Raw genomic sequence first — 19,247 nt, 5'->3', positions numbered from 1 at the left:
AGAGAAGGGAAATTGCATGGAAATGGAAGGAGACCCTCATGGTTATACAAAATTACATACAAGCGGAAGTGAGGGGAAAGGGAAAAAGAACAAACAAGGGGGAGAAAGGAATTACAGTAGATGGGGTAGAGAGAGAAGAAGGGAGGGGAGGGGAGGGGAGGGGGGATAGTAGAGGATAGGAAAGGCAGCAGAATACAACAGACACTAGTATGGCAATATGTAAATCAATGGATGTGTAACTGATGTGATTTTGCAATCTGTATACGGGGTAAAAATGGGAGTTCATAACCCACTTGAATCAAAGTGTGAAATATGATATGTCAAGAACTATGTAATGTTTTGAACAACCAACAATAAAAGTTAAAAAAAATTAAAAAGAGCAAAGTCTCTTCACATGTTCTGGCATTTTAAGTTGTACCAGTAGACAGGGGGGATCTTAATTGAAACAGCTGGGTAAAACTTGGTGGCGGGGCTGGGTTGTTTCCCTTCCAACAGTGATCAGTTCCCACTGGGAGGAATGCTTCCCATTAACTTCTCATTTATTGTCAAGATAAAATTTGAAATATTAAAAAAAAGCTGTCTTTCTGGTGACTACTTCAAAGCTGAGCGTGGAGCAGCCAGCCAGTCAGCCTGGCCCCCATGGTGATATCAGACCCTGCAGGAACACCTCTGCCCTGGAGTGAGGAGGAATTGCTGTAACTGTTAGGAGAACACATAGGTGGGAGTGGAAGAAAACCCAAATCCTGCCAGCACAGGCTAAAAGGCCCCAGCCCGTACTCTTCTGGAGACTTCAGCAGTTTATCTTTTATGTTGCTAGTCCTTGGGGACCATGGCAAGGGGGCCCTGGTTTCAGAGGACACTGAGACTGAGAGCTGGTGAGTGACAGGCAGGAAAGGCACAAACCATGCTCTCAGTGGCTGACAGCTATGAGTTGAGGTCCCCAGGGGGCATTTGATCTTTTTCTTTGGGGTGGGTTGATGATCTCAATAATATGTCCTACTATAATTAAAGACAAGGGACTGAATCATCCGGAGGGATTGCAAATATGAATCACCCAAGATTTAGCAAAATCATGTTCCATGAGTTTTCCCCAGAAAATGAAACCTTTATAACTACTCTGTAAGTAGTACTATGTCTTCTTGGAAACAGAGAGAAGGTAAGTCTTAGAGACTCTCTGCATTCCAAAATATCTTATTCTTTCCTGAGTTCAACAACAGCTAAATATTAGAAATTTTGTTACTTGGATCCCTGAAGAGGAAGGTAAATTTTTCATGTTGACCTGTAACACATCCATTTATATCCTTTGTAAAATTATAATTTTTTATATTTGTCATAGTGAGGTTTTTAGACTAAATGAAACAATGCCGTTGAAGGTGCTAAGCGAATCTAAGGTTTTATTTAGAGCAAGAGAACATGTAATGGGAATCATCACAGGACTCTCAGCAGATCTAGTCATGCATTGAGTCTTTATGGGGACCTGGTGGACTCCACCTGTGTGTGAGCCTCTCTTGTATGATCAGCAGCATCTAAGAAACAAGCACACGTGTTTAACAATCAGGAACCAATCATCTAGTAAAGAAAACAGAATATTTTGAAAAACATTTTCTGCTAACAGTAGAGCTTATCCCAACACGACAAGAATGACAAAGCCTAAGTAATAATGTAGACTCATCTGAAGAATGTGTTCTACGAGACACACTTTAGTGGGGATTTATAAGGATTAACTCATTCTATATTTTGACAATCCATTGAAAAATGGGAGACATTAAAAATAAAACTCAGAGAGATTAACTAATATGTCTAGTGGCAGAAGAGTAACAAGGAGGGCCAAAATGCACACTCTGACTGGCGTGAAGTGAAGGCTCACGGCATTTGGCTTTCACAGCAGAGGCCAAGACCATGCATCTTCTGGGAGCCTGCACTTACAGACTGAAGGAGGGGACGTGAGGAGACAGGTATGGCTGTTTGAACTAGAAGAGAATGTGGTTAACAGAGGACTGTGGAAGGGGAAGGACTTCAGGATAAAAGAACCACCCTGGGAAGAGGCCAAACTCTGGGCTGAGAGTTGTGGAATCTGTAAATAGAAATGCACAGGGTTTGCCCTGTAAAACAGAGAACATGAGACACATCTTCCAACAACTTTCTGCAACGCCTTGCAAATGAGATCAGTAAGGAGGTAGAAGTCAGTTCTGCAGAACATTAGGATCCTGTGAGCCTTGAGCTTCTGAGAAGAGGAGTGCTCCACCTGTTTGTGAAGAGCGGAAAGAGGGGTATTGGAGTAACAGAAGAGTAGATTAGTTCTATCAGTGATGTTGGGGTGCACATGCATATAAGAAGGGTTTTCTAAAGTAATGAAGCTCTATTCCAAAATGGTTCAATGTAAGGAAATAGAGAAGGGATGCAGCTCAACAGTAACCCAGTTTATTCTGGCCACACCTCGGGGGGAGCCTGCAGTAGACTGACTCATCTTCCACTTACAGCCTGGGATACATGCTAGGAAGTTTGAGGGGCTTTTTTGCAATTAGACCACTGACAGGTGTTGTCAGGAAGGGTCCTTTCTGTTGGCACCTCCAATTTTTTGAGGTGGTCACTGTTCCATGTTGACCAAGTGTTTCAAGATTCCAGTCCAGGTCACATTTCCTTCTTTTGCTTCATGATGGGGTGTTGTCCGGAGTTCAGGTCAGGCTGAGTCAGAATGACCATGAGGTGACCCTGCTCTAAGATGAAGGATGGTTCAAAATGGCATTGCCTGTATCGAGTGCGACATAACCTTTAGCACTAGTTTCTTTTCTCTTTTTGTTTTATGAGGCAGTGGGGGAGGACAGAGGGGTATGCAGGGGTCTTACAGTTTTCTATCTGGAAGAAAGTATGGTTTTCCTTTACGTTTTTGTCTTTGCCCCTTCTATTGGAGGGAGGTGAATGATTTACTGCCAGGATGCAGGCCAGGGAGGACATAAGTGGGTCTGGGATACCAGTCTATTTTCACCCAACTCTCTATGGCCTTATTTTGTTTCCCTCCAACTTCATTTTTTTTTGTAGTTTTCAATATTCAGTGTCCTGATAATTTGTTAATTTCCACCAGCGACCAAGCCGGAAATCCCAGCTGTCTGCATAAGAAATAAGCCGGTGGTGGGAAACAGAAGCAAAGGCCATCACACTTCCGCAGACACTGGGAGGCAGACAGCCCACCCCAGTGGGTCCCACAGGAATGGTAATAATCTATAGAGACAAAAGCCAGGAAAAGTGTGTGTGTAGATTTACTAGGCGCTGCTGGTCAGAAAGATAGCAGCTCCTGGCTCCCTGGCTGGAGCAGCTTCCATTCTCAGCATGAGAATATTCAGTTGCAGGAAAACAGTGGAGCTTTTTAATTTCAAGGGGTTCTGTTACACCCTCCACATGAACCCAACATGACACCCTTCCTCTCCTAGTCCCACCCTACTTCCTTCACCTTTTAGCCTGAAAGTATAAAACCCACACCTTAACTCCTAGGTTCTGAGCTATGGAAGGTTGAAGGAAGGATGCACCCAGTTAGCCAGTGTTGTCTTCTTTTGCAAGTGGGGTCCTCCTTTCCTCTTGGAAGGAATCAGACCCCAAGCCCTTCTTCTGTGGTAAGACCACTCCCCAGCAGAGAAGCAAGGGGCGGGGGATACTATAAGAAAATACTGTCTTTATTTGCTATTTATCAAAGTAGGTAGATGTGAATATTTTCTTACAAAAGGATATCATTTCAGAGCCTGTCCCGTGTCTGCAGAGGTCTGCAGTTTCTGTGAATGAACAAACTGAAATATCTCAAACTTACATTGAGGGTGGAATGTGTTTCTGTCACTGTTGTATGTGTAACTAAATGCCTTCTTCTTAGTCTCACGTGACCGACTTACACTAAAGCTGTGCTTACATAGTACCCATGGAAGAGCCCCAGTTAACTGCATTCAGAAATAAACACCTTGACAGCTATGAAACACTGTGTGCTTTGCATTGGGCTACCCAGCCTGGGACTGCCTGGATCATGACTGGTCGGATTCTACCAACTTGCTGCTAAGGAACAGGAAAATGATGGGAAAAGGAAAAATGGGCTTTATGCATTTTGACCAGATTGGGGAGATGCAGCTAGATTGCTTCTCCTCAGATCCTACAGAAGTTGTAACAGCTTATAGACACAAAGTCCAGGTGATGTGTGGATGCAGAATTAGCTAGGCTGTGCTAGCCAGGGAACATGTCACAGTCTCAGGCTCTCTGGTCACTATTAGGGGTAGGGACCAGCCCTGAGCATCCATTCTCAATATGAGAAAGTTCAGAAGTTAATACAGTTTGGAACTTTTGATTACAAAGGAGATCGGTTTCAATCTTAGTCCTCATGACAGGGCACTAAAGAAAATGAGTTTGTTATGATCAATTACAGAATTTAAGTACAACTGTAAAGAGCCCATGAATCTGATATCCTTTTTCTAATTCAAAGATGTAGCACAAATTGTTGTAAACTTGGTTTGAAATCAAGGAGTAAGAGAATGCCAAACAAATATAGCCAAGTGAGAAGACTCATCAGAGAAAACACCCATTGCTTCTGGGGGGCTGTCATTATACTGAGCCAGATTGTCAAAGTACACAGGCCTTCCATAAAAATGAGGCAGCACAGAGACCTCTGTTCACACCTTAACTCTCGCAATCATGCCAGAAAGACTTGAGACATGTCATTCAGAATTGCAGGCATGAGTTTATTAGAAGGAATGGGGAAGTGATAATGGGATGCTATCAAGGGAAATGGTGGGTTCTCCTAGAGAAGAGAGGGGTGGTGCACCCTTCTTGCCCTCCAGTTTTATTGGGATCCTAGGGAAATTTCCAGAGTGTCCCCCAAGTCCCCCTTCTGACTTTGACTGACAGCACAGGAACTGCCTGTTCCTCCTCCAGAGACAGGGTGGTGCTCACTGAGGACACTTAGTCCCTGATTTTGCCTCAATTTCCTGCCCCCTGACTCAGTTTATCACCCTCGGACAGTGTCCCTTTTCTTATCCCTTCAGTAATCTCATGTCCTTCTGAGTGACATGTCTGAAATCTGTCTGACTTCATCACAAGAACAGGGGTTTGAAAGGGATGTTTTAATGCAGCCTCCATTTCTCAGAAGGCCCCAGTTCTGAAACACCACTACAAGAAACAGAATTAATTGAATAAACAGAAATATAAGATAGAATAGTTTCTTCCATCCAATAACATTTATTTACTTAGAAATATCCATATGGCATAAATTCTATTCTAGATAAAATGCTCAATGTTTTTTTAAATGACTTTAATCTTTATAACACTCTACAACACATTATTCACATTTTCTAAAGTAATGCCTAAAAAATTATTAATTGTTTAAGACCACCCAGCTAAAATAATCTTTATCAGGGTTTGAACCATGCCCTAGCACACTGTCTTATACCCTCTTCTCCAGGTGAGTGTCAATCCCAGAATGTTCCAGGAAACACCCCCTTTACAGGTGAAATGAGGGTAGGGAACTGTCAACAAGGCTACATTTCTACCAAGTTCAATACGACCTCCTAATAGACCTCTTACTATTGATGTATCAATTTCTTGGAATTTCTTTCCACTGGAAAATGCTTCCCTGTACATATTGGTAGAAATAATTTTATAAGGAACATAGAGTGAAAGTGTGGTATTTCAGTGGAAGAAGGTTATGGAAAAATATCTCCAACTTTCCAAAATGTGAAATTCTCCTGGCTCTTAGTGAAGTGGTTAAAGGATAAACTAGTCTGCGCATTTGACTTAACTTGTTGCTCAAAATGGATTGGAAGCCTCTTGAGAAGCCTCCTACAGGCTTAATACAAAACCTACCAGGCTGCTGGTTTGCATTTAAAATTCACTTCACTCTACAAGTGGGGCTCATCATCCATAGGCCACAAATTAAAAAAAAAAAAATTCAGTAAATAATTTTGTCATTCAGAAGCAACTTTGTAAGCTTTTGCTACAAAGTTGCAACTTTTTGCAACTTTGTAGCAAAAGCCTTTATATTCTATGACACATCCTGGATGTTCCTTACAAACTGTCCTCTCCACAGTGAGCAGCTCACCATGGCCTGGGGGAACCAGACCTCCAGCCCTGTCTTCATCCTGCTGGGCATCTTCAACCACAGCCCCACCCACACCTTCCTCTTTGCCCTGGTCCTGGGCATCTTCACAGTGGCCGTCATGGGGAACTCCACCATGGTGCTCCTCATCCACCTGGACGCCCAGCTGCATACCCCCATGTACTTCCTCCTCAGCCAGCTCTCCCTCATGGATCTGATGCTCATCTGCACCACTGTCCCCAAGATGGTCTTCAACTATCTTTCTGGCAGGAACTCCATCTCTCTGGCAGGCTGCGGGACCCAGATATTCTTCTATGTGTCCCTGCTGGGAGCCGAATGCTTCCTGTTGGCAGCAATGGCCTATGACCGCTATGTGGCCATTTGCCACCCATTAAGATACCCAGTTCTCATGAGCCAGAAAGTCTGTGGCCTCATGGCTGCTGCTTCCTGGCTTCTTGGCTCCCTTGATGGTATAATTGTCATTGTGGTAGCCTTGTCCTTCCCATACTGTGGTTCCCGGGAAATACCCCACTTTTTCTGTGATGTCCCTGCCCTGCTCACCCTCGCATGCACTGACACCTTGACATTTGAAAGGATGATGTTGATCTGCTGCATCATTATGCTTTCCCTGTAGGCATCATCATTGCTTCCTATGCTCGTGTGATTCTGGCCGTCATTCACATGGGGTCTGGGGAGGGTCGCCGCAAAGCTTTTGCCACCTGCTCCTCCCACCTCATGGTGGTGGGCATGTACTATGGAGCAGCCATGTTCATCTACATGCGGCCCACTTCTGACCGGTCCCCCACCCAGGACAAGATGGTGTCGGCCTTCTACACCATCCTCACCCCCATGCTGAACCCCCTCATCTACAGCCTGCGCAACAGGGAGGTGTCCAGAGCATTCATCAAGGTGCTAGGGAAGGGAAAGTCTGGAGAGTGAGCTGGCTCTCGTGTCCACACATTTTTTGCTTAATGTTTAAATTTATGGATTTAACCAATACAACTTGGTAGCAAAATGTTTTACAGTGAAAAATTTATACTCAACCATATAAGATTTGAAATTGAAGGACATTGTACATACTCATTTGTTCAAGTATTTCTCTTTTCTTCTTATTGTGGTAAAATGTTTTGTACGATTATAAGTGAATATTTGCAACAAGAGGAAGTACAGAACTACATGGTTTATTTTCATAATGACAATATGTGAGAACTATTTATCCATTCTAATACCCATTGTTTGCATTGATTAAACCTACTATGTCTTTTAACAAATAGAATTTAAGAAATAGTATTTTTATATTTGTATCCAACTTATACCTTAGGCTGATCAATTTGTAAAAAAGTAATCAAATTATTCACAGCATTCTTATAAAAACTAATTAAATTTAACCAAATGGAGAGAAGAAAGTTATCTTAAAGTTGACTGGGTATATGGACACTGTGTTCCTTTAGACTGTGTTAGATATGTTTCCACTTATTTCCTTCTACTACAGACATCACGTATATACATGGGAGACTGAAATGTGAATATAATTCTTCAAATTGTAGACTTATTCTCCTTAGATATTCTGATTCTTATTTGAGGCAAACACAGTAGTTGCATGGAAATGTGGTCAGTTTTTTTAGAGAAGTCTAGATTTTCTGAAATCCACAATTGCGTGTAAAATATATGTGTAATATATATATATATATATATATATATATATATATATATATATATATATATANACCTTACAATTTTAGAAGACTTGCTATATATATATATATTTTTTTTTTTTCATGCTTTCTAATAAAATTTATTCAGTTCTGGAAATGTTTGTAATTTTTTAGGGAAAACCATTGTACTTTAACATGAATTAAAACTTCTCTCTTAAAACTCTGTTGGAACATCCCCACCAATTTTGTTTTCTTTTATTGTATAAAAGTTACCACATCCTGGTCACTCTAAAGAACAACTATGCCTCTTATCACAGCTTACATTGGTCAGTGCCAATATCAAATAGAACTTCAGCTCAGGGTCTTACAACATCGAAATCTAAATGTTGGCTGGGATTGCAGTTCATGAAAAGTTCAGGGTCGTATTGTCTTTTCAACTTACTGCTGCACATTCAAAGCACACTGCTCCCATTTATGTGCTTACATGTTCATTCATGCTGCCAAATGAATACTCACCTGAGGAGGTATGTATTGCAAGGTGGATTACTTGGTCAAATACCCTGAAATACCATGTTAAATTATCTTGTAATGATTGGAGGATGTGAGCAAGGCAACAATGCAAGGAGGTAGGTGATACACAGAATCTAGAGATGATTTCCAAGAGAGAGGCTATAAAGAGATGGTATATTTTATGTACAGAAAAGACAGCCAAAATCCAGGTTTGCTGACACACACCTGGGATTCCTGGCACTCGGGAGAATTAAAATTTTGAGGTGGGGCACTTGCCTAGCAATTGCAAAGCCCTGGGTTTGATCCCTCGGTACCATTAAACAAACAAACAAAAATAATAACAAAATAAAGACAGTCAAATTCTGTCATGTCTCATAATGGTAAAGGGGTTATTAAAATATGAATAAGAAAATAAATAGTAGAAGGAAAAGGAAGGGCAGGAAAAGGATCAAAAAAAAGAAAGGGATAGAGGTTACTGTGATTACAAAGAACAAGGAAAGAAGTTAACTGTTCAATTTCAGGCCAGTTGTGATGGAAGCCCTAGGGGATCAAAAGAAGATGTTAAAAGCATGTACTCAAAAATATAAGAATGAATTTTAGGGATAACCTGAGGTTAGAAATTGTAATTTAAAAAGCATCCCCACTAAAAAAAAAAATATGAACACATCATCAAAGGACGTTACAATTAAGAAAGATTATTTTTGAATCCATCATAAGCCTAACAAAATATGTACAATATTTATATTAATTTTTAAAAAACTTTGATGGAAGACATAAAAGAATAAACAAACAGAAGGCAAGTCCATGTTCATGGATAGAAAGATTCAATATTGTCAAGGTATCGGTTTTTCCCAAATAGATCAAAAATCTATAGATAGAATTGCAATCAAGATATCTGAAGGTTACTTGTGTATGCAAACGGCAGAGGATATATAAGAGCCAACATAATGCACTATTTGTGAAAAATACGCAAAGATTCAATAAAGCATATGTAGTCAAGTGACTTAGGGCCAGGCAAATGTACTCAATTGATATTTTTGACAAAGGAACAAACATAAAACAATTTTAAAAAGATATTATCTTCAGGAGACCAGCATAGTAAAGGAAGAGACTTGAGAGCAAGGAGAAGGAAAGGGTAAAGAAAGTACTGGAGAATTAAATTATACATGTTCATGTATAAATATATCACAAGGAATCCACTGATATATACAAACATATATATCATTAATTTTTAGAATATACATACATATATATATATATATATATATATATATGATTATAAAAAAGAATGATAATGTAAATCTTAGACCAGGATATTATATTAACAAAATGCCTATCCAGAATTACTGTTATATACAAAATATAAACAATAATTAAAATTTAAACAATGAGAAAATGAATAGCCTATTTAAAAAATGAATACAACATAAGACACCTCACCAAAGAAGACATACATGGCAAATAAGCATGTGAAAGATGCTCGGCATCATATGAAATTAGGGGATTACTAATTAAAACAACAGTGAGATGTCTCTACCAACTAATTAAATATCAGAGCTTCAGTCTTTTAAAAATGTCTACACTAAATGCAGTGAAATTCATGGAGAAGCAGGAACTCTCATTTCTGATTGAATGCAAAATGGAACAGCCACTTTGGAAGAAAATTATTTGTTTTCTTAATAAACAAGACATACTCTTATCAAAAACCTCGCATTTAAAAAGCGTACTCAGACAACACAAACCCATGATGTGTCATGAAATAAATTGTAGGATATTTCAACATGCTATAAAAACGGCCTGCTTGGTTGAGGCTTCCTTGATGTGAACTAGAACCAATTAGCCACATGCACAGTAACGACATTCCATGACATTTTCCCAAGTGAGGTGAAAATTTATGTCCCCATGAAAAGTTTCACATGGGTCTTTATAATGGTTTTGTTCACAATTACCAAACTGGAAAGCCAAGAGGATGTTCTTCTGTGGGCGGAGGCATAAATGAAAGGTGGAACACTCATAAGTGAAACATTATTTAGCACTAAAGAGAAATTTGCCATCAATTTCCATGTAAAGACATTATGGAAACTCAACAGCCTATGAGTTAAGTTAAATTAATCAATTGTGAATAGCAAGCTGCATTCCATTTGATTCCAAATGTATAATATTCTGCAAAAGGCAAAATTTCAGAGGCATAATTTTTTATGCCTATTTTTATCTGATGGATCTTAGCAAAATTCCTAAAGCACAAGAAGTAAAATTAAGAATGAATAAATGGAATGGCATCAAACTAAAAGTAATTAATACTGCATTATAAATATTGTATGTCACTCTAATTTAGCACCCCAGTACCTCTCCTGCCCCTCACCTTTAGCACTTCTTCACAGCAAAGAAAACAATCTAGAGTCTAAAGAGAGTATACAGAATGGGAGAAAAATCTTTGCCACCTGCAACCCAAGGCATTAGTTTCTAGAATATACAAAGAACTCAAAAAACTTAACAGTAAAAAAAAATTAATAAATGGGTAAAGAACTAAACAGACACTTTTCAAGGAAGAAATACAAATGGTCAAAGAGATATGAATAGAAGTTCCATGGAGTAGACAAAAGGGGAATGAAGGGAAGGGAGGCGAACAGGGAAAGGAAGGGCGGGGGCATGAATCTGACATCACCTGCTATGTACACATATGAATACCCCACAGTGAACCTCGCCATGTGTACATCCACAGAATAACCCTGAGTCAATGGCAGAAAGATCTCTAGAGGAAGGGAACAGGGGGTGCTAATTAGAGTGACATACATTCCATGCTTGTATAATTTATCAAAATGGATTCTACTGTCAGTTATAACTAAAACAAAATCATTAAAATATAAAAAAAAGCATAGAATACCTTCCAAGTAACAGTTTAAATGTCTACTGGAATGATATACTTAACACATTTTCTAAAAATCTAGTTGACCTTATTTAAACAAAAATGTTCCTTCTCTAAAGCTTAATGTCAGGATTTTGTATTTGATTAAAATTAATATTCTGCTAACTAAACTCATTAAGCATTATTGACCATAAAAATATACTTTTTTCTTCATTTGAAACAGAGGTATTTAGAGTATAAACCAACATGAGCTACTCTGTGTACGTTTCCATATCACTTAACATGTTCTAAGTAATTAATATTACATTATAAATATTTATAGTATTTATAGTCTATCATAAATAAAATATATCATAAATGTTTATAATATTTATGAATATTTGTCATAAAAATTTTAATTTAAAAAAAAATTCCATTTTTTCTTAGCTATGTCTCATTAAAGATATGTAATAATTACTATATTTCAAAATCACTTAAAACAGTTGCTTAGCTACCCTTATGTTAAAAACATGATTTAACATGACTTAACCTCTACATTTCTTTTCTTTTGATTTTTTATTTCCTAAATTTAAAAAATGTATTTCCAACAGAAATGTTACTGGTAAAACATGAAATCAGTGGAGATAAACAAAAAGCTTTAGGGAAACTGAACAAACAAAAGAGCATTCTCGAGTTCACCAGATGGTGAAAAAGGGGAATGAAGGGAAGGGAGAGGAAAGACAGTAGAATGAGTCGGACATCACTTTCTACATTCTGATGTGAATATAGTGTCACTCCATATCACGTACCACCACAAGACTGGGAAGTCACACTCCATGTATGTAGGACATTTCAAAATACCTTCTACTGTCATGTATAACTAAAAAGAACATTTAAAAAGCGTTCTCAGACAATACAAACCCATGACATGTGTCATTAAATAAATTGAGGATAATTCAACATGCTACAAAAACGGCCTGCTTGGTTGAGGCTTCCTTGAGGTGAACTAGAACCAATTAGCCACATGCAGAGACTGTGGGAGGTGGGGGGAGACAAAGATCCTCTGTGGTCCCGGAGGCTTCAGAACCCTCTGCTCAAGGATAAGTCACTATACCACCACACAAAGAGCCCTGTGCTAAAGCGCTCAGAAAACATGAGAGGTTAAAAAGATCATCATATTTATTAGAGCCATCAAGTATTGGAGTGGTAATAAATATGCAAATAGAACTGGAGTGTTTCATTGTGGACTCCCAAGGGTACTCTCACAGGAAATTTTTATTTATTTGCTATCTCGTTAGATTTTACTTGCATATATTTTGATTAGCACTTGCAATGGTTTAAATGAATGAGGTTATCCCATTGGAAAGTCATGTTGAAACTTGATCCCCAACACTACACATTAACAAATGTGGCCTCTGGTGTTGATTAAGTCAGGACAGTGGAGCTCAGAGGAGTGAAATTAGCCCCTTTATAAAAGAGTCAAGGAGAAAGGAGACATGGTTGTCTTTCTGTTTCTTCTCTTCTCTGATAGATGCAATGTAGTGGCACCATTTTAAAAGTGCCGACCTAGTCCTTACTGGAGATAAATCTGTGCATACCTTGATCCTGAACTCCCAGCCACAAGAACTAAAATAATTTCTGATGTTAAAAATGACCCAATCTCTGGAATTTTTCCATAGTTCACAAAGAATATTTATTTTTATTTATTAATTTTTATACAATGGAGGAAAACTGAATATTTCTTGAGGACCGAGGATGTAGCTAGTGGTAGAACACTTGCCTAGCATTTGTGAAGCCCTGGTTTAGATCCCCAGTACTGCAAAAACTAAAAGCAGGTAAACAAACAAGAATCCTTTTTAGATGTGAAAGGGTGTTTAACATAATAAAATTCCTTGAAAACTATTGGCACCTTTCATCATTTTTATTTTTTTGTATGTCCCCTAATATTACTTTACACATGAATATAGAAACACCTTTGTCATTATTCCTCTGTTTAACATAGCTTTAATTTAATTTAAGAGATGTGTATAACCATTCATACATTTTCAAGCATTTTTGCGTCAGTTGCAGTAAATACATCATTCCACATTTCACAATCTGTTTGTGATAAAGTCTTCACAGTGGACTTCAGATAGTTCTACTTTTTCTTTTCCTGAATCCTCTATTTTATGATGTATTCAAACATATTGTATAAGAAAGGAGAAATTGCCTTTTAAAAGGAAAAAATGCGATATCTGGTGTGGAGAACTCTTGGTCAACAAACAGAATAAAACAAATTTAAATTTCTACTTAAATGTGTATTTGAAGCAGTATGTGAAAAATATGTCCACACACCTGGTGTGAGCAAGGCTGTGTGGAGTGGTGTGAGAGATTAGGAAAAAAATAAATTTAAAAAAACCTTTGGTCTTTTTTCTCTATGCATTTTATAAGAATATTCTAAGATGGTTATGAGAGAGCTAGTAGTAGATTCCGTCATCACAGATGGCAATCTTTCAAAAACAGAAAAATTCACAACAGTGCTGTAATCCCAAATGTAGAAGGGCAGCCTGCATGAACACAGAATGGCACCTCCTGATGTGCCCATTTGAAAATAACTAATCAACTTTTCAAAAGTTATATTTACCGGTAAATAAGGAAAAAAGAAAACTCTTAGAGATTCAATTTAATTAAGAATGAGAAATCGAACTGCCCTCTTTCCCTTGAACCATACAGTTTATGGATTTAAAAATCTTGAAATATTGAAAAAGCAGGGTCAACCAGAGAAAAAAAAATATAGGGAATTTGTAATATTCATTAATAAAGTGAAATGACTTTCTTTTTATGTTAAATATTGAGTCACCTTCACAAGTTCAGAACTAAATTTTATGAAACCCTAGGAGAAAACGTGGGTCGTCACACAGAGTACCATAATTGAAGACAGGGGACTGAATTCCCTGCAGGATTGCAGAAGCAAGCCACAGATTACTTTACAGAACTGTGCTGCAGAGGCTCACTCTAGAAATTTAAATGCTTTTGGTGGCCTTGGAAGTGGGGTGTCTTCTTGAACACATGTGGAAGGTAAGTCCCAGGAAGAAGGTATGTTCCAAAATATTTAGATGGTTTGGCCATTGTGGAGTCCAAGTCACTGGGTGGAATCACAGTCTATTCAACCATTGTGTATTAGAAATTCTGTCATTTGAAATTCTTCCAAATAGTGAGGTGATTTTTCATGTTGATCTACAACTTACCCCTTTATAGTCACTGAAATCGTAGAATAATGCATTTCTTATATTTCCAACAGTTTTCAGATTGAATGAAATAATACCAGTGAAGATGCTAATGGAATGGAATGCCTTGTTTACAGTGATATAAAATATGATATCTTAAGAATAACTGCAAGACACTCCAGTTCAATTGATATTTATGGGGATCTTAGGAACATGCCTTATACATGAATCTCTGTTGGATTAGGAACATCTCAGAAATAAGCACATAGCTTACCAATCAGAAACCAACAATCTCGTAAGGAAAATGAAGGGGTGACAAGGTCTGAGTAGAAATGGCAAGATTGATCTGAAGAATGCACGCTGTGACAGATGTGATTGCATGAGGAATTTTAAGGGGTAGCTTATCTTTAAGACAACCATGTGAGGGGTGGAGAGGATAGAAACAAAATCCTAGAGATGCTGTTTAACTTGTCTGGTGATAAAAGAATTGGTGTAGAAAAGAACGTAAGCCCAGGTTTTCCTGACCTAGAGGTCCTGGCCTTCACGTGCATGTGGAACAGAGAGGGAGGCCCTGTCGAGCTCGGTGTGTGCAGAGCTTGCCCTGGAATGGAGAAGGGAACAGAAAGCCAGCCATATGGCTGGAAGTGGAAGGAGATGTGGCTATCAGGGCTCCAGGACTGTAGGGAAAGAACGTAGTTGACTGACTGTACCCAGGCCCTGCTCACAGGAGGATGATGTCTTCAAAACCAACAGCCATGAAGGGCTGCTCATGCCAGCCCCCGTGGCAGGCAGCCAAGATTGCTGAGAGCTGTGGGTTCAGATTTGGCAAAGATAGAAGCAATGCATTAGCCAAATGTGAAATGAGAATCAGCAGAAGTTTATGGCCTCTTTGGGCAAAAAGACAAGCCAGAAGACAAATGCAGGTGAAGAAGCGCCCAGCGCATGGAACTCCTGCTAAGAGGAGCCCGCAGCTTTCTTAGCATCCCTAACCTTTCAGTTATTGGCTGGCTAATCCCGTGATTTGTGTCCAATCTGAAAGATGTCACTCTGATGCTCTGGGTACCCTTCAACTGCAGCACGTGCAGTTGAAACATGGCTGCAGAAAATAGAAAAAGGAGAGGATATTCAAGAGCTGACTTGATGTGTGTCGTTTTCCAACAATTTTATAGTCATCTGTGTATTTCAAAACTTAGAGAAAGAAGGCCAGGCAGGGTGACAGCACAAGGGAAGGAAGGAAATGCATATTGATAAAGAGAGGGTATGCAACTGGCTCACGGGAGTGGTCTTCATCTACTGGGCAATATATTTCAATCAGCAAGCATGGGCAATCAGGAGCATTTTTTTTTAACTTGATTCAAGATTTTCCTGAGGGGTGTATAGTGAAAGGGTTGCACAAGAGTGAATGATAGAAAAAGGTTTAGAATATGTAATTAGCCCTTTTGAAACATAGAGTACATTCTATAATCTATGGTCACCCTGCTGAGCAATAGAACTCCAGAGATCATCTCTCTGATCTTGCCATAATCTAGGAGTCCTTGACCAACCTTTCTCATCCTTCCTTCTCCCACCCCATCCTCAGCCTCTGGAAAGCACCATTCTATTCCTGGTTCTGCAAGGTCCACATGAGTGAGGCCATGTGGGGCTGGTCTTTCTGTGCTCAGATTATTTCACTTAATGTAATCTCCCCCATTCTGTCCATGTGGTTGAAAGCAGATCATAATAAGCACATTTCAAATATTCTAGAAGAAATCATTTTGAATGTTCTCACAACAAAGAGACAACAAATGTTTAAAGAACTATATGAGCTTATCCTGATTTGAACATTACGCTACGTATACACATGCAGAAACATCCCATACACCACGTAAACATGCAGAAGTATTACATGTCAAACAAAAATAAATATAACATAAATAAATCACATAAAGAAAACATAATTAGCAAAAATCTTATGAAGGGTGGGAAAGTAAAAAATTTTAAACAACTAAGCAGCATGGTTTGTATTAACCCACACAATTAGGGTTGACTTTAATGTTAATATAGGAACTGTGAGAAGCATTGATAGGACGTGTGGAACTGATGAGGAATCACGGCTTCAGGGAACGCCTAAGTTATAACTGGAGTGTGTTCAAATAGTGGGGGACCTGCACACAGACACTCAGGAGGACAAACAACTAAAAATACAATTATCACAATTTGTTCAGATAGCATTAAAGAAGAAATAAAATGCCTGATCTCCCAAGAAGGAGGACCATAAAGAAAATGAAAAGGAGGTCAAAACACAGAGTTAGAAAGATGCTACTTTTCAGCCAAATAAGGACTCGTAAAGGGATTTTCCAAAAAATATTGAAGAGATTGACGTTTGTATAAACTACATTAGTTAGAGATAGGGGCTGGGGTTGTGGCTCAGTGGCAGAGCTCTCACCTAGCATGTGGTCGACCTGGGTTCAATCCTCAGCACCAGATAAATAAATCAATAAAGGTATTATGTCTCTCTATAACTAAAAAATGTTTTTAAACATAGTTAGAGATAAAGTAGGGATGGGCTTTATTCCCTCCAGTGGTACTTAATATAAAAATACTTACAGAAGCCATGACACAAGCAACGTTCTAAACAGCTTAAGGTTTCATTTCATAACTTCATGCCAACTTCTAATATGTCCATTTACAGAGTGAAAAATAAGGCTTAAGGAAATTGATAATTACTTAATGTCACACAGCAAAAATAACCTGTAGGCATAGTTTGTGTTGTGTGCTTATGGTCCCCTCTGGTGGGTCCCAGGGAGAATGGTCTATTCTAATGTCTCACAGGTACACCTGACTTTCAGTGATGGAATAAGAGAAGAAAACACTGGTGAGGACCGTCTTCCATGATAACTCACTTATCAGCAACACCCACTGGTTAACAGCTTCTGTGTGTGTGTTAAGACATGCTTCCCTCTACATGAAATTTTATAAACACCACAGTGTGATGAAGAAGGTTCCATGGAAAATGTAGCAGAAATGCCACAGAATCCCAGGAAATCCAGGACTCCTCCCATGATCGTAGTGTTGTTTGGAAAATAAAGGTAGACCCAGAGACAAGATGCAGAGGCAGGAAGGATGGCAGAATGGCAGAGGGGTCAAGCTGCCAGCTTTATTTATATCTATCGTACTTTAGGTCATTGGCATCATTAGGACCTATTGTTCATGGTATCACTAGGCATGGTACAGACTTAGCAACTTCATGCAGCTTATTCCTCAGTGACATACTAAGTTGCAATATCCAATGTCTCTCAAGAAGTTCCATTGTATAAAGTTACTGTTAAGTGGACAGGTTTAGGCTCAGCGAAACATTGTGGTTGTCTAACAAGAGAGTTCCTTTATTCCTAGGAACTGTGTGCCTAAGGTCAAGGTAGAGGCTGATAAGACTCTAGTACAGAGCCTCCTCATGCGGGGCATTGCCACATCAGCTAGACATTGCACACATGTTAGTTATCTTAGTGGTTCCTAGGAGAAACTGCAGGATGTCCTAAGGGTGGGAAACAGAGTACCTGTGACCCCCAGGGAGTTTGCTCACCAGAGGAACACTTCCCTGTGTATTTGCACAGTCAGAATTCCTACATAGTGTAACTATAAAGGGCATTGACACTACACCTTTGAGCTGAGTTCTCCCTGTAACCAGATTATGTGACTTTGAGAAGACTTCCAGGTTTTTACTGTGATACCCAGCATGTGCACAATGTAGGTATCTTGCATTTAAAAGCACATCAAGTTACAAACAAGCCTTAACCACCTGATGTACAAATCAAAATTACATGTATAATTTTGTAGTGTGCTTGTATAAGAGAAAAATCCTCCATATTTCCATAGCACAAACCTGCCCATTTCTTACATGCTGTCCTCTCCACAGTGAGCAGCTCACCATGGCCTGGGGGAACCAGACCTCCAGCCCTGTCTTCATCCTGCTGGGCATCTTCAACCACAGCCCCACCCACACCTTCCTCTTTGCCCTGGTCCTGGGCATCTTCACAGTGGCCGTATTGGGGAACTCCACCATGGTGCTCCTCATCCACCTGGACGCCCAGCTGCATACCCCCATGTACTTCCTCCTCAGCCAGCTCTCCCTCATGGACCTGATGCTCATCTGCACCACTGTCCCCAACATGGTCTTCAACTATCTTTCTGGCAGGAACTCCATCTCTCTGGCAGGCTGCGGGACCCAGATATTCTTCTACGTGTCCCTGATGGGAGCTGAGTGCTTCCTGTTGGCAGCAATGGCCTATGACCGCTATGTGGCCATTTGCCACCCATTAAGATACCCAGTTCTCATGAGCCAGAAAGTCTGTGGCCTCATGGCTGCTGCTTCCTGGCTTCTTGGCTCCCTTGATGGTATAATTGTCATTGCTGCATTGCCTTGTCCTTCCTATACTGTCGTTCCCGGGAAATACCCCACTTTTTCTGTGATGTCCCTGCCCTGCTCACCCTCGCATGCACTGACACCTTGACATTTGAAAGGATGATGTTGATCTGCTGCATCATTATGCTTTCCCTGTAGGCATCATCATTGCTTCCTATGCTCGTGTGATTCTGGCCGTCATTCACATGGGGTCTGGGGAGGGTCGCCGCAAAGCTTTTGCCACCTGCTCCTCCCACCTCATGGTGGTGGGCATGTACTATGGAGCAGCCATGTTCATCTACATGCGGCCCACTTCTGACCGGTCCCCCACCCAGGACAAGATGGTGTCGGCCTTCTACACCATCCTCACCCCCATGCTGAACCCCCTCATCTACAGCCTGTGCAACAGGGAGGTGTCCAGAGCATTCATCAAGGTGCTAGGGAAGGGAAAGTCTGGAGAGTGAGCTGGGTAATTGTATTTATGCTTTGTTTTTGAGCACACTTGATATGCTTACATTTATATGCAGGCTAATGCACATCAGCATCAAGTTTTCTCATCTTTGTAGTTCTACTAACCACAGCATAAATC

General features: G+C 39.7%; 2 protein-coding genes across 2 annotated transcripts; both read left to right on the top strand.

Moving 5' to 3' along the window:
* Positions 1-6,068: 6,068 nt before the first annotated feature.
* LOC107160357 (olfactory receptor 2M3-like) lies at positions 6,069-7,003 on the top strand. The gene is given in 2 exon segments (XM_015507036.1): positions 6,069-6,684; positions 6,687-7,003. Coding segments are annotated over 2 exon segments (933 nt in total).
* Positions 7,004-18,185: 11,182 nt separating this feature from the next.
* Positions 18,186-19,122, top strand: LOC107160361 (olfactory receptor 2M3-like). The gene is given in 3 exon segments (XM_015507038.1): positions 18,186-18,671; positions 18,674-18,803; positions 18,806-19,122. Coding segments are annotated over 3 exon segments (933 nt in total).
* Positions 19,123-19,247: the final 125 nt, after the last annotated feature.

This window comes from Marmota marmota, unplaced genomic scaffold (genome assembly GCF_001458135.2).
Source record: "Marmota marmota marmota unplaced genomic scaffold, marMar, whole genome shotgun sequence".
Lineage (NCBI taxonomy): Eukaryota > Metazoa > Chordata > Mammalia > Rodentia > Sciuridae > Marmota > Marmota marmota.
This window is presented reverse-complemented; position numbering and strand designations above follow the sequence as displayed.